The sequence below is a fragment of the Papaver somniferum genome, chromosome 5 (assembly GCF_003573695.1).
Source record: "Papaver somniferum cultivar HN1 chromosome 5, ASM357369v1, whole genome shotgun sequence".
Taxonomy (NCBI): Eukaryota; Viridiplantae; Streptophyta; class Magnoliopsida; order Ranunculales; family Papaveraceae; genus Papaver; species Papaver somniferum.
In genome coordinates, this window is record NC_039362.1 from 9,463,093 (window position 1) to 9,476,733 (window position 13,641).

At 35.5% G+C, this 13,641-nt stretch overlaps 1 protein-coding gene and 1 long non-coding RNA gene across 2 annotated transcripts; one reads left to right on the forward strand and one right to left on the reverse strand.

Annotated features, from left to right (window-relative positions):
* The first annotated feature begins 5,329 nt into the window (after positions 1–5,329).
* LOC113280970 lies at positions 5,330–6,633 on the forward strand. Its single transcript, XR_003325865.1, has 2 exons — positions 5,330–5,633; positions 5,763–6,633. It is a non-coding gene; the product is annotated as an uncharacterized LOC113280970 (long non-coding RNA).
* Positions 6,634–6,912: 279 nt separating this feature from the next.
* Positions 6,913–12,008, reverse strand: LOC113280969 (mitochondrial substrate carrier family protein E-like). Its single transcript, XM_026529598.1, has 9 exons — positions 11,810–12,008; positions 11,391–11,506; positions 10,831–10,888; positions 9,008–9,157; positions 8,560–8,770; positions 7,996–8,041; positions 7,562–7,682; positions 7,314–7,386; positions 6,913–7,138 (listed from the first exon to the last, which is right to left on the reverse strand). The coding sequence occupies exons 1-9, from the start codon at positions 11,895–11,897 to the stop codon at positions 6,913–6,915; spliced, it is 1,089 nt and encodes a 362-aa protein (XP_026385383.1). The 5' UTR covers positions 11,898–12,008.
* Between the last annotated feature and the right edge of the window lie 1,633 nt (positions 12,009–13,641).

A 13,641-nucleotide genomic window follows, 5' to 3' on the forward strand; every position in this document is an offset into this window, starting at 1 on the left:
GCTATGTTACTTTTACGCCATTAGCACGCCATGCTGATTTATAGCATCATAACCAACTATAAACATGACAAGCTATCCTCTAATGCCTCGAAAAGATGTGAGCATGCTACACCGTGGCCAAGTTGTTTTCACAACAACTCCACGAAACACGACCAAAATGCCTATAAATACATGTGGCATATCAACAGCTATGATTTAGCCTAAAATAAGATAAAGTCCATGACTCTTCTAAAATACCTTCGAAACATCAAAATACGTCGCATGGGGAGATTCTTCATGGGGTATTGGTCTGGTGGTTTACAAAAACATGCGGCATGGCGACACCCTATGTGAAAAGTTATAAGTAGTGGTGACTGTTATAAGTAGTTGGAGAGATCATGGATACGTGAAAAAGGGATTCCATAAACTTCCCTAAAATATCTCACACTATCTCAATTATCACCGTGTTTTTCATCTCTCCATAACCTCACTACCTCCACTACTTACGCGAAAAGAAGTGTGTTACAAACTACTATAAATAGGCTACTTAGCCTATTCAAAAACAGAACAAGCTTTCACACCCAAAAGCTCTGTTATTCTTCATAGTTTTTAATACCCAAATACACAATTCAATGCCGCTGCAATTTCATAAACTTTCATGCTTCCCTCCCCTAAGATCAACTCATCTTCCTCTCCTTGTGACCGAAGATGGATGGAACGGACACTATCGTAGTTTAGGCTTGTCCTATTAGATTTTTATTTTTGAACCTAAAAGGAAAGTACCACAACGGTGAATTTATTTTTCCTAGAAGTAATTTTTAGGTACTAACAAAAGGTTTATTTTCCCCTTGTTTTTCACCTATTTTTCAAAACTTTACTCATAGAAGATCGATTCCGATCTTAGTTTGACATATCGAAGTAAGATAACGTTAATTCTGGTCATTCGTCTTCATGTTAAGAAAAGTTAAGAGTTAATACGGATTCTTGCTTTTGCTTAATGAAATAAGGTTCAATTTTTTTATTACAATTGATTCCTTATATGAAAAACTAAGTTAATTCTGATATTAGTTTAGGCTTATCAAAATAAGGTACGATTATTCAAGTCTAATAGGTTCTTGATAAGAAAACTAGTTTTCTAACCTAGTTTAGACTTATAAAAATTAGGTACAATTATTGTGGTATAATTGGATCCTGATAATTAAGTAGCTAAGTTAATTCAAATCTTAGTTCAACTTATCAAAATAAGGGAAATTACTTCGGGTAATTGTTTTAGCTAAAACATATTAATTTGGTAGTTTCGGTTTTAGTGTTGCTTATCAAAAGTGGTATGTTAAACCTTCTTGATTGATTCTTATAGGTTGTATCGGATTCTTATAAACTTGAGGGTCCTTTCGAAATACTTGTTGTACTTTTTTATTTATTTGTCATTTTTGTGACAAAAAGGAGGAGAAATATATGGAGTATATAGTGGCTCATTATCACTGAGAAAGGTTATATGTACTGAAAAGTATATATCTAAACGAAAAGAGTAAAGCATTGATTAAGGGGGGGGGGGGGAACATATCATGATGTGTAGTATCACATACTATGAAAGTGAATAACATATATGTTTGGATGAATAATACCTAGCTTTCCTTTAGGGGGAAAGCTTTTTGTTATTCAAATGCTTCAACAACGGTATTTATTTTCTGAATATATACAGGTTATGGTGTTGTTAAAACTTAGAATTAAGCATATGAAGAATGAGTTAAGAGACTGTTACGTAATGTAATATCTTTATTTTTTAATTCTTTTGTTCTCCATATATAAAAGATTCTTGTCACTAAAATTGACAAAAGGGGAGATTGTTAGAGCATTGCTCGGTTGAACCCACCAACCATCGGTATGTCAAGCTTGGTTGTCATATTTTAATTCCAAAACTTGAGTTGCTTGAATAGATTACTAGAGTCAACTTCGTTAGGTTAGACTAGGAAGTCTAGAAATGTTGAAACAAACTTGTATTACTCCGAAGAACATGAATACGTATCGGCATCAACGAACTCAGGTTTCCTCTGAGAAACATAATTAAGTTTACGACTTAAGGCTTCACTTAGGGATTCGTTAGCCAGGTCCGACTATCTTTACCTTGATAGTTCATGTATCCTGATATTGTTCTTTCTGTTGTCGACGTTTACGTCGATTTCCTTCAGGAACGAGATATATAGAAATCACAAAGTTCTCTTTGTCTCAGACTTTGTGATTCCTCAAGATAAATATCTCAAACTCTTCTTTATTAGTCTGTTTAGCATTGTTCCTGAGAAGTGGTTAATAATCAAGGCTTCTCAACTAACTAAGTGTAAATGTTTTGGATATGTGAGGTTTGCTAGCTTTGTGTATTGCAAACAGATTTCCAATCCTTTATCTATTCGGTCTAAAGGGAAATCAAATAGGCTTATCTGTTAGATGCAGATTGGTATGAAAAGTCTTCACTGAGGACACCAAATGACTGAAGACGCCATAAAAAAATTGGCCCCTTTTGGTGTAGAGTTCCTTAGTTGGGAAATATGAAATGGCACGTCCACTAGAGATAATCATGAAATTGGTCTATCCCATTTTCAACAATTCCTACTTATTTTATCTTTATAATAGGAATATCACAAGTAATACATAATCAATCTTAGTAGATAAGTTCATATTAATTATGATGAATTACGAGACTCGTTCTTGTAGAATTCGTATCTTGAAAGATAGATGTTGATATTCATACTTGGTAGAATTTCGATTCTCTCGTATTTGGATACGACTAGATTGAATTTAAACATGGATTTGTGAGATCGTCCAAGTACTATTTTATACAACTAGGTTCACAAACTTTATTATCTTAAATATTCTTATTGTGGAAGAGAAAGAGATATAAACTCTATATACGTATTTTTCAAGGATACTTAGATCTATTTGCGATTGCATTAGGTTTTGTCCATACCGGTTGCAGAATGAGAAAATTGGTGGTGTACTTGATAGCATCTCCTTTTTAGGCATACTGTTTCGATTGACTGTATTTCCCTTGCCCGCATCTGTTCTATAGATGGTTGTGATAATGTGCTTGATACATATGGAGATCTTTAAAGGGAAGGAATATTGCCTGAAGGCTACTATTTTTAAGATTATGATGACCTAAAGAAATTAAAATGTACCTCACCATTGGTGGCGACTAGAGCCTAGATACTGAGGCTGAGACTCTGAGACTCATACTTCTCTTGAACTAAGATGAGGTACAAAAGTGTTTGATTGGGCAAAGGAAATAGAAATAATAAATATTCATACGATTGCCATATTGAACTTCTCCTCATACCCCGAATCGCTAACTAGATGCTAGGCTAGAGCAGGTAGCATAATGGCTTAGACCGGAAAAAAAATTGTACACTCACTCGGTGAGTTCAATTCTTGGCTAGCTCACCAGGTGGAATGCTCAAGCAGAATTCTTGAAGAAGTCTTGTTAAAAGGGTTTACCGTCATTGTTGACGGTAGATGTGAGCAAGTATTATGGTGGAAGAATTTCATCTTTCAAATTCCATGTCACCTCATCATTTGGAATAAAACATGGAAGTACTCTAGTAATTGAAGAATTCCAAAGTGGGAAAAGCAATAATGGTGAGTGCTATTTAAATTAGTGTCAAAACTCTTTTCATTTTTTTCATAATGCGAACAAACGGGACAACATACCATTCACGTGGGCGAAACTTACATTTCTTGTTTATTTCTGTTAATTTAATGTAGTTACTGCCCTTTAACTACTAAGAGTAAGTCTTATGGTGGAATCCATCCATCTTCCACGCCATCTCAGCACTTGGAACTGTGGATGGAAGCGCAAGTGTAATGGTGGAATAGTAGAAACGCTATTCTTAATGGAGCTAAAAAAACGCAATTAAGAATGGAGTTAAAAAAACGCAATTAAGAATGAAGCTTTTTTTTCAGCCGTTAGATTTCAACAACTCATTTTAAATCTACGGATAAAAAAAACACAATTCTTAATTGCGTTTTTTTAGCGCCAATCTTATTCGCGTTTAGCGCTATTCTTATTGGCGTTTAGATGGATTCCACGAACCCTTCCACCAAACCATGAAACCCTCGGATTTTTTGTGGAAAGCTTCAACTTGGAAGCCACTAGACTTGACATTCCATGGTTTTTCCACATTTGGAATAGGTTGGATTCCACCATAAGACATGCTCTAAAAAAACTACCTGTACATTCATATAATTGTTTAATATTTTTTTGAACAACAAAACTTGTCCTGCTTTAACTAATTTCTCTGGACGTGTACCCCTTTGGTTATTTAGGTGATGTCACAAAACGCTATTTACTTTAGCGTTGAGCCCTATTCCCATTTAGGGTTCATTTGGATTCCAACCCGCCTTCCACAATATCATGGAACATGTCTTGAAAAAGGGATGGAATAACCAGCCTTATTTGGATGCCATTGGACTTAATAATCCCAGGCTTTTTCCAAATTTGGAATAGTTTGGATTCCACCATAAGGTTTGCTCTGAACCCATACATCTGCTTCTTCCAGTACTAAACGATGGATTGTACTCAGACTGGGGGAGTTCAACTTGGAGAATCTGATTGCCGTAGGTACTTGTTTTCAGATGCCGTTAAGTGGGACATCCCACACACCTTAGCGTTTCGTCCAAGTTCTGTCCGGCTTACGAGAGAAAGAGAATATACAACAACTATATTATGTACAAGACTGCAAGAAATTTCCACGAATTTTCTTCCTGCAACTTTCATCTTATATCCTTCGGATCCCATTAATGAATGACCTTTCTCCTAAAAACTGTCAAATCCGAATTTTATGTCATGTTGCGTGATAGTTTCTTATTTACCGTTTGTAAGAAAAAGTATCTCTAAAGTGTATACTCAATTATTTGCATGGTACGAGTCATGACCTAGCATTTGAAGTGTAAAAAATAAACAGCATTTGCGCAATTTATTTCCATCGATAAGATCTTTTTTTGTGAAACGGAGTGAGCCTTTTGATCACTAATTAAAGCTCTCTCCATTCGATAGCAATGCTTCAACTGTAGTTAAAATTAGGCAACACCTACCGGTAGGCAAGTCCAAGTGAGTTGTGGCCCAAATCTAACTTGTAATTAACTACTCAAAACTGTACTACCAAACAGTATACTGTATTTAATAATAATGGAATTTCCTAAACTGAAATAAGTAAATTTTGTCGACAAGTAATGATAAAGGTCTTCATCAAGCTTATCAGGATAGAAATCTTGATTAAATGTCTTCATCAAGCTTATCAGGATAGGATTCTTGATTAAATTAGAGAGCAATTAATAGGAGTGAACCTCTAACTATAACCAACTTGCACAAAAATGACAAGCATTTAGTCCCTATATAAACTCATCGACACAAATATACACTTGATTATCTCATACCTTAGACCCCTCAAGCCATCTGCTCCACTCTTTTCCTCTGTTAACTCGATCATCATCGTAGAACTGTATTGGAAGCTTCTTATAACGCAAACCCATATCCAATGGAAGAAGAAAATAGGCTGCAAAGATTGACAGGAATGGCCCGCGAGGATATATTAAACTGGTTCACATAGACAAGATGTACGAGATCTGTGTATGCTGCAATAACATCTCGTGCTGCCGTGCTGGTGCGTATGATTTCATTTTCTCTGTTCTTTTTCAATTTTATATTCTCTCCCATTAACTGAATAGGAGAACAGAGAAAATAAAAAAAAGAACTGAGAAACTATTTTCTCTCGCAATTTCATATGTACCAGCACGGAAGCACGAGATGTTGTTGCAGCATACACGGATCCCGTACACCTTCTCCATTTAAACCAGTTTAATGTATCCTCGTGGGCCATTCCTGTCAATCTTTGCAGCCTGGTTTCTTCTTCCTCTATTGGATATGGGTTTGCATTATAAGAAGCTTCCAATACAGTTCTACGATGATAATTCATTCTATCGAGTTAATGGAGAAAAAAAAATGGAGCAAATGGCTTGAGGGATCTATGGTATGAGATAATCAAGTATATGTTTATGTCTATGGGTTTATAGAGGGACTGAATGCTCTCTTATCAGGATAGCAATCTTGATAGTATAAGCTGAAAAATCCTAAGAAATTTCAGACGACTATACCAAGACGAGATACAAGGGCGTTCCACGATCTGCCACCAAGTTATCAAGGAGACGGAGAAGAAAGATTGTACCAAATCTCTTTTCCTTAAGCAGCAGCTTATCGTTATATTATAGAAAAGAAAAGAAAAAAAATGTAACAGATAATCTCCTGGACTAATAATTCGAATTCGTGTCTGTTGAACTCTATGCACCAAACTAGTGATGGTGGGGAGTATGTCCCCTGTCCAAATCAAAAGACTACGTTCAAGTTCGGGTCGTTGGTGGTTTCTTGACATACTACAAGAAAATAACTTAATAAAGTAACACGGTGGCTAAGAAATCACAGGGAGATAAAATGACGCCAAAGTTTACCCCAGCAACGTATATATACACAGATTCATTATCAGATGTTTAAATATGACTCGAGACAGAAATGTAAACCATAACAAAAGACTTTGCTTTTTCTTGACTTTGCATCCAATGTTTTCTGATAAATACTAGTGTGAAAGAACGAAATGCCTTACTCCGCTAGTAAGATGAAGTGGACATTGATCAATTTACACAAATGGTACGAACAGAATCCGAGACTTCATTAACTTCTCATTCAGCATTGCTAGTGGTAATCAGAGGCAATTCTCTAAAAACTGACGATGCCTCTTATTTGGACGTGGTTAACTAATTTGACTCATCTGAGATGGCCGAAAAGGGAAGGAAATGGGGATTGCAAGGAAAGATGTAAGATTCAATATGATACAGAGAGGTATGACAACAGACCTTTGTATAGAGATTGGTTAGGGTAAGAAAGGTTTTCTAGGCCACCTCCGGTAAGGTTGTACTTGTTTTATCTATAGACAAATTTGTAACTTCGTTGCTGTCTACTTCAGTTCCGAAAGTATCTCTGAGGAATTCTACCGCCATGAATGTGAGAGCAGAGGCTGGAACATACCATATGACTCTAGGTACACTGCCTCTAAACAAACCCCTTCCACCTTCAATCATCCAAATCCTAGTAACCGCATCCAACCAGCCTTTATACCTAAACAAGCAAAGTGATTGCATTTAAAGATGGTATATTTCAAATCTTACCTATCCTGTAAGTAAATATTTGATAAAGACATACGATGCAAGAACAGAAAGAAATGGTACTAACTAGGTCTTTGAAATATAAGTAGGCCTCCATAAATTTACAGACAGACAATGTCCAACTTTACCTCACAATTGGACCTTGTACTTGAAGTCTTGTTTTGATGACATCAAGCGGGGTAGTGAGATATGCACTAAAACCTGCAAAATCAAGAAAAGGGGTGAAACGCCATGTCATTGCAATAATGAAGAACCCCCATACAACAATTTGCAACTATCATACAGAAAGATTCTAAAATTTAAAATTAGGGAACTAAAATTTAAAATTAAAAGCAGCATAACAGTTAGGGTTAAATTGTCCAAGAAAGAGATTTACCACCGGCCAAGCCCCCTAGTAGTAACCCCTCAACAGAATTACTAGGTTGAATATCTGAGTTAGGCAACCATCTTTGCTTCCCATATTCAGCAAAATCCCTCAGGGATTCATAAAATGTAACCTGGACAAGAAAAAACCATTTGAGACAAGTATACATATCCATAGTCAATGACCATCATCGAAAGAAGAAAAAAAAAATTGTTCTCCAACTGAGAACTTAGCGAATTAGCTCAGAATATACCAGCCTCTAATGCTACCAAAAAGAAGTGCAATCATCTTATATTTCAAATGGTGCCAACTTGAAATGATAAATCTGTCAATATATGAATGAAGTTGATGCCTTAACAAGTAACAGCATGACACAATCCATATAACGTCCATATAATCTATATCATAATGACCGTAGTGTGCCAGTGTACTGAGTAGATAAATACCATAAGACCAGCAAATGGGACATCTCTTGCAAGAGTAGACCAATATCTGCGCCAAATAATTGATAACCACCAAAAAATAAGCAGTCAAAAAACGATATGCTGATATCAAGTATTTAATCTAAAACTTAAACACTTTTTTCTGAAACAGCTCAGAAATTAGTGAACACCTCCGTATCGGTATTAACTGACCAGATATAAACTAATAATGAAAGGCAGAAAGTTACTAGTAACAACAAGAATATTACATTTCTATTTTTCTTTCTAATTTTTGCTCTTTCTTGGTTACCAAATCATCATTAAATTAGAAAACTGGTATGGTCTTTCATTTAACGGTATCAGATAAAAGGGGGTATACAAGATACCACTGACTTGCCCGTAATCTATGTAGTTGGATCGACATTACAGTAAAGTAAAGTGACCAACAACATTGACTGAGAAGATAGAAAGTAAAAGCAAGAATCAGCATAAGGAATCTACTATTTTATTCTATTTTCTACAGTACTTCTTACTATGACAAACACATTTAATTATCAAGATATAGTCGGGATAAACCCTGAGACATACCCAGCGTATAACCCCCGCAGACCTTGTTGTTTCCAAATTGAGGAGCCTGCCTGAAATATGCCGGAGTAGTACACATACATTTTTCCTCCAGATTTCTGGCAGACATTTTCTTTCATGACCATAGAACTCCAAGACTTTTTGGTGCCTTGTACCTGCATACGCTGTTTCACCACTTCGCATGGTACATAGATAAAAGATCCAAGTGTATCTCCTGAAACATGCCAACGAAAAGGAAAATTTGAGGTCCTCGGTATGATAACTAATTCTGGTAACTGTACGTGATTTTGATTTGGAACTGCTTATTCACTTCACAGAGTATTGAAATATTTTAACTCAGATTCAAAAGAAAAATCAACATAAAAGAATGACTAATGCCACCTAGATGCGATAGAAAGTCAAAGTACCATCCACGGAGACATCAGCTCAAACTATAACTAGAAAACCTCACCAGCTCCTCCAGCAATGAAGTATGCCCAATGACCCCCGAGGTTCGGATGCAATTCTTCGATCCACTTTTTAGTGGACTCAATGACACCAAAATATGTTGCCCCAGTTGCAAGGGATCCTGTTAGTGCAGGAGTTACTCCTCTATAGAGCCCTACAAGGATGCATGTTTATAAAAGAGTAAGTATGGCACGGCTTCAAAATTATAGAGTTCTGTAATCTCACAGATGCGACGACCTTATAAACAAAAGCGAAGACTGAATGTAACCTAGCATAAGAGGCATATAAATATTGACCTATGGGAAAGCCAACGTAAATGCTAAAATCAATTTTGATGCATGCAGAGAGGAATTATTTGTTGAGAAACAGATAATGGTGTGAGGGTGAATTACTCATCAAAGCATTAGAAACATATACAGTTAACCAACTTGTTGAGAAACAGATAATGGTGTGAGGGTGAATTACTCATCAAAGCATTAGAAACATATACAGTGTATCTTTTCGTAAATGGCATTTTAAATGTAAAAGATACACTGTCATTATTAGTTAACCAACTTGAGGGGTTTTCATTTAGAAACATATACAGTTAGTTAGAGGACCTAAACTTAATCCAATGAAAAAAATGTGGCACTTAGCACAAAAGAGATTGTCTAACAAAACACTTAATCATTGCGAGAGAATAAGCAGACATACAGTTCCTACATCCAATAAATGAAGGATGTGACCTCTAGCGTAGCTCATTTTTTAACCATGTGCAAATATAGAACTTCACTTAACATGTAATGTTGGATTATAAATTCACATCTAAACTAGGATAGCTACTTAATTCATAAACTGAAACAAAAAACTAGACAAATAAGGGAAATGCAGAAAAAATTGAAAGAGTACAGTAGTATGTAAAAGCTCGTGGATTGATACGTCAATGATCAATCTAAGATAAGATTTCTATCAGGTGGGATAAGGAAAGTGTGGAAAATGCTAAGATACATTCCCCAAAATTTTGTGGTTTGTCAATCTAACGAGTATCTGTCATTTTCCATGGATAAGCTAGTTAACAAAAGGAAAGACCAAATTTAACCCAGCATAAGCTTATAAATACTGACTTATGGGAAAGCCAATGTAAATGCTAAAATCAATTTTGATGCAGATAGGAATTCTTTGTTGAGAAACTCACTCTCTCAAGCTCAAAAGATGGTGTAAGGGGATATTTCTTATCAAAGCATTAGAAATATTGTAGACAGTTACAAGACTACTATAACTATCCGTATTGAATAGGTAAGTCTCTTCTTATAATGGAGGAGTACAGATTTGTAAATGGCATTTTGAATGTAAAAGGTATGATGTCATTATTATTAATCCAAGAGGTCAGTTACTTAAGAAGTTTTTGTTTAGAAGCATACACAGCAAATTAGAGAATCTAAACTTAATCTAATAAAAAAACAAATTATGCAGCACTTAGAACAAAAGAAATTGTCTAACAAAACTCTTATTCTTTTAATGATCGCTGAAGGATGTGACATCTAGCATAGCTCCTTGTTTGTCTCATGCACAGATACAGAACTTCACTTAAAATGTAATGCTGGATTTAAAATCACACCTAAACTAGAAAGCTAGTAAGTTCAAACTGAAACAAAGAACTAGAGAAATAAGGAAATGCCAGAAAAAATTGAAAGAGTATAGTCGCATGTATAAGCTCGTGGATTGATACGTCAATCTAACTCGAATTTCTGTCATTTTCCATGGATACCCAGTCTAGCAGTCTATGTAACACATCTAGAGTCCCATAACTCTTTAAGGCTTGCTTGAAATACAACCATATACAAATACCTCTATATCCATCAACAGCCCAGACTTTCCGAACCATCTCCAAGATACTCTTTGCAGGCTGAGAAAGATGAAGCAAAATATCAACTGACAAACTATTGAAACATGATATAATACTGAGCAAGATACTTAAAAAAATGAGGAGTTTGATAAGCGTAAGATAGAGGCAAAGGCCAAACTACAAAACGCAAACGAAAGAGAAACATAACTCTCACTCACAAGTCACGACGCAAGCTGAACTCTGATACACCTTAGTAAATAATACAACCATGTTAAGTAGCGGCTGCAGTTATACCAAATAATACGTTTTCAGCCTTCCAGCCAGAAAGTGTTACTCACACTGTTAAGTAGTGGTTGCAGTTGTTCTCCTTATTTCCAATCATGTGATAGGAATTCTAATATTTCTAAACTCATCAAAACAATACAAATGCATGTCTTACGCAACATTTCACTATGCACCTTTGGGCAATAATTGGGATTTTGTGGACGATGAGTTTTGACTACACAAATGATGCGGTATGTATGTTTGGTGGACAACATTGCTTATGAAACAGAACTCTAACCTTGGCTTCGCTAAGTATAGCTTGACTCTGCATCCGCGTCTTTATAGTATCAATTGGATGCATCATCCCTTCACCAAATCCCCCTGCAGCTGCTCCGAACAAGAACTCCTTCCATACTATAATGTACAACATATAGAGTTAGGCATCAACAATGCACAATCCCAAAATTAACTAAACGGCCAAGACATAGAGAAACTATTAGGGTATTTTATTACCAGCAGCAGTAAATCACTAAACGCCCTAAAATTTCACAATTAGCCTCAGAATAATTCGTCTCCATCGATATTTGTTTGAGAAAATTCGTCTCCATCGATTTTTGTTTGAGAAAATATGCGTAATCTCGAACATGATTGGAAATTTAAGAGAGAAAAAATTATAAAAATCGGGAAAAAAGATTGGGAGAAACTAGAAATGCTTACCGAAGAACTGAGTGTTGTTTTTGTTGTTATGGAGGAAAGATGACACAGACACTTGACTACTGTCTTTAAATTTTTGTTTGTCCTCCATTAATCGAAGCCTGAAGATGTAAAATCCAAATGGGTTTTTGAATTTTTCGCTGAGCAAAAATGGGGGTTTTTCAGGGTTTTAAGCGCTGTTTTCCTCCCAAAATTTGGTTCTTTCTTTCTTCTGCCTAAAGCCTCGTGTTTTTTGTTTGAATTATTATTATGTTACCTAGGCTGAGCTTTCGGAGTCCACCCGCAAACCCGATCCGACCTACCACTAATTGCAGGATGGGGAACTTAGGCTCAGACCCAACCCATGGATAACCCATAATATGAGGCCCTTAATTAAAAAAAGTTTAAATCGAGGCCCCGAGTTTTTAAAAGACCTTGATACCCTTATGCATATTGTCAAGCCCATAATTAAATAAAATTTAAATCTAAGCCCAAAATTATTAAATCTAGGCCCGAAATTATTAAAATACAGTGCGAAGGTGTAAACAGAAGTTACACATGCATATGGCATGTGTAACCAGAAGTTACACATCCTTATGATATGTGTAATGCAAAGTTACACTTGTATATATATGCAAATAAATAGACATAAAAAAAAAACACAAAAAAAAAAGTTATTACTTTAATATTCATTTACAATAATTTCTTAGCATGTGTAACTAGAAGTTACACACGCATCTGTTTAGTGTAATTGAGAGTTACATATGTGTCTATCTAGTGTAACTGAGAGTTACACATGCATCTGACTTGTGTATTCAGCGTCAACTCCAGTTCCAGCGAGACCATTACCACGTTTAAGCAATTAGCTTTTATGAAGTTATCTAAAACCTGAAATATAACAACGAGCAATCAGTATTTATACGATTAAAATGAACAGTACATAAAACAATGTATATTTCAGTTTCACAAGCATCTGACTAGTGTAGCTAGCGGTTACACATGCATCTGAATTGTGTAACTGAGAGTTACACATGCATATAACATGTGTAACTAGGAGATACACATGCATCTGGCTTGTGTAACTTTCAGTTACACATGCATATAACTAGTGTAACTAAGAGTTACACTTGCATATGGAATATGCCATTTAAAGTGGAACGTTATTCCTACTAACCTTGTTTTTCAGATTGACCAAGACTCGCAGATGGTTCTCAGTACCACTGGAAACAAGGTCATATCCCAATGTGTTCAAGGTCTTCAAGAGTTAACATGTCATAACATAAGAAAATAAACGTTAAGAGAGAGCATGGTACGTATTAGTTTTTAATTTTAAAGGAATATAACCATGTAAAAGCCTTACTTCTACAAACTGTGAGCAATTTTTGAGAACATGTTCTTGATATTAGTTCAACCTAATCGACCATCAATTGATCTAAAAAAAGGCTAGCGTCTTGTCAGTGCGCACAAAAAACGTCGAGACCTGCATAGACATCAATTGATCCAAAAAAGGCTACAACTATTCAGAAATTATTGTCATAAAAATATTAAGATGCCATAGTCTAAACATTCCAAAAAAAAAACATGTGTATTCAGCTGGTATACATACAAAATGCATGTGTAATTGGGAGTTATATATGCATATGGCATGTGTAATTGTGAGTTACACATGCACCCGTAATACACAAACTACTCAAAAAGTGAAAACAAATAACACTTTTCTGATCAATTAAAGGAGATTAATCAGTTTGTCTTACTACAACATATGGGAAATAAGTATCCAAAGTATTGATATCATGAAGAATATGTATTAGCAGTTTAACACGGATATCAGTAAATGGAGAGATCTGTTTTGTGCA

Bases quoted from the DNA above. Each gene is read 5' to 3' on its own strand.
- LOC113280969 (XM_026529598.1), bottom strand. From the start codon at position 11,897: ATGGAGGACAAACAAAAATTTAAAGACAGTAGTCAAGTGTCTGTGTCA. The intron at 8,042-8,559 runs GTATGTCTCAGG...TATTTGGCGCAG, and splicing joins CTGCGGGGGTTATACGCTGG to ATATTGGTCTACTCTTGCAA. The intron at 7,683-7,995 runs GTATTTATCTAC...TTTCTTGTCCAG, and splicing joins TCCCATTTGCTGGTCTTATG to GTTACATTTTATGAATCCCT.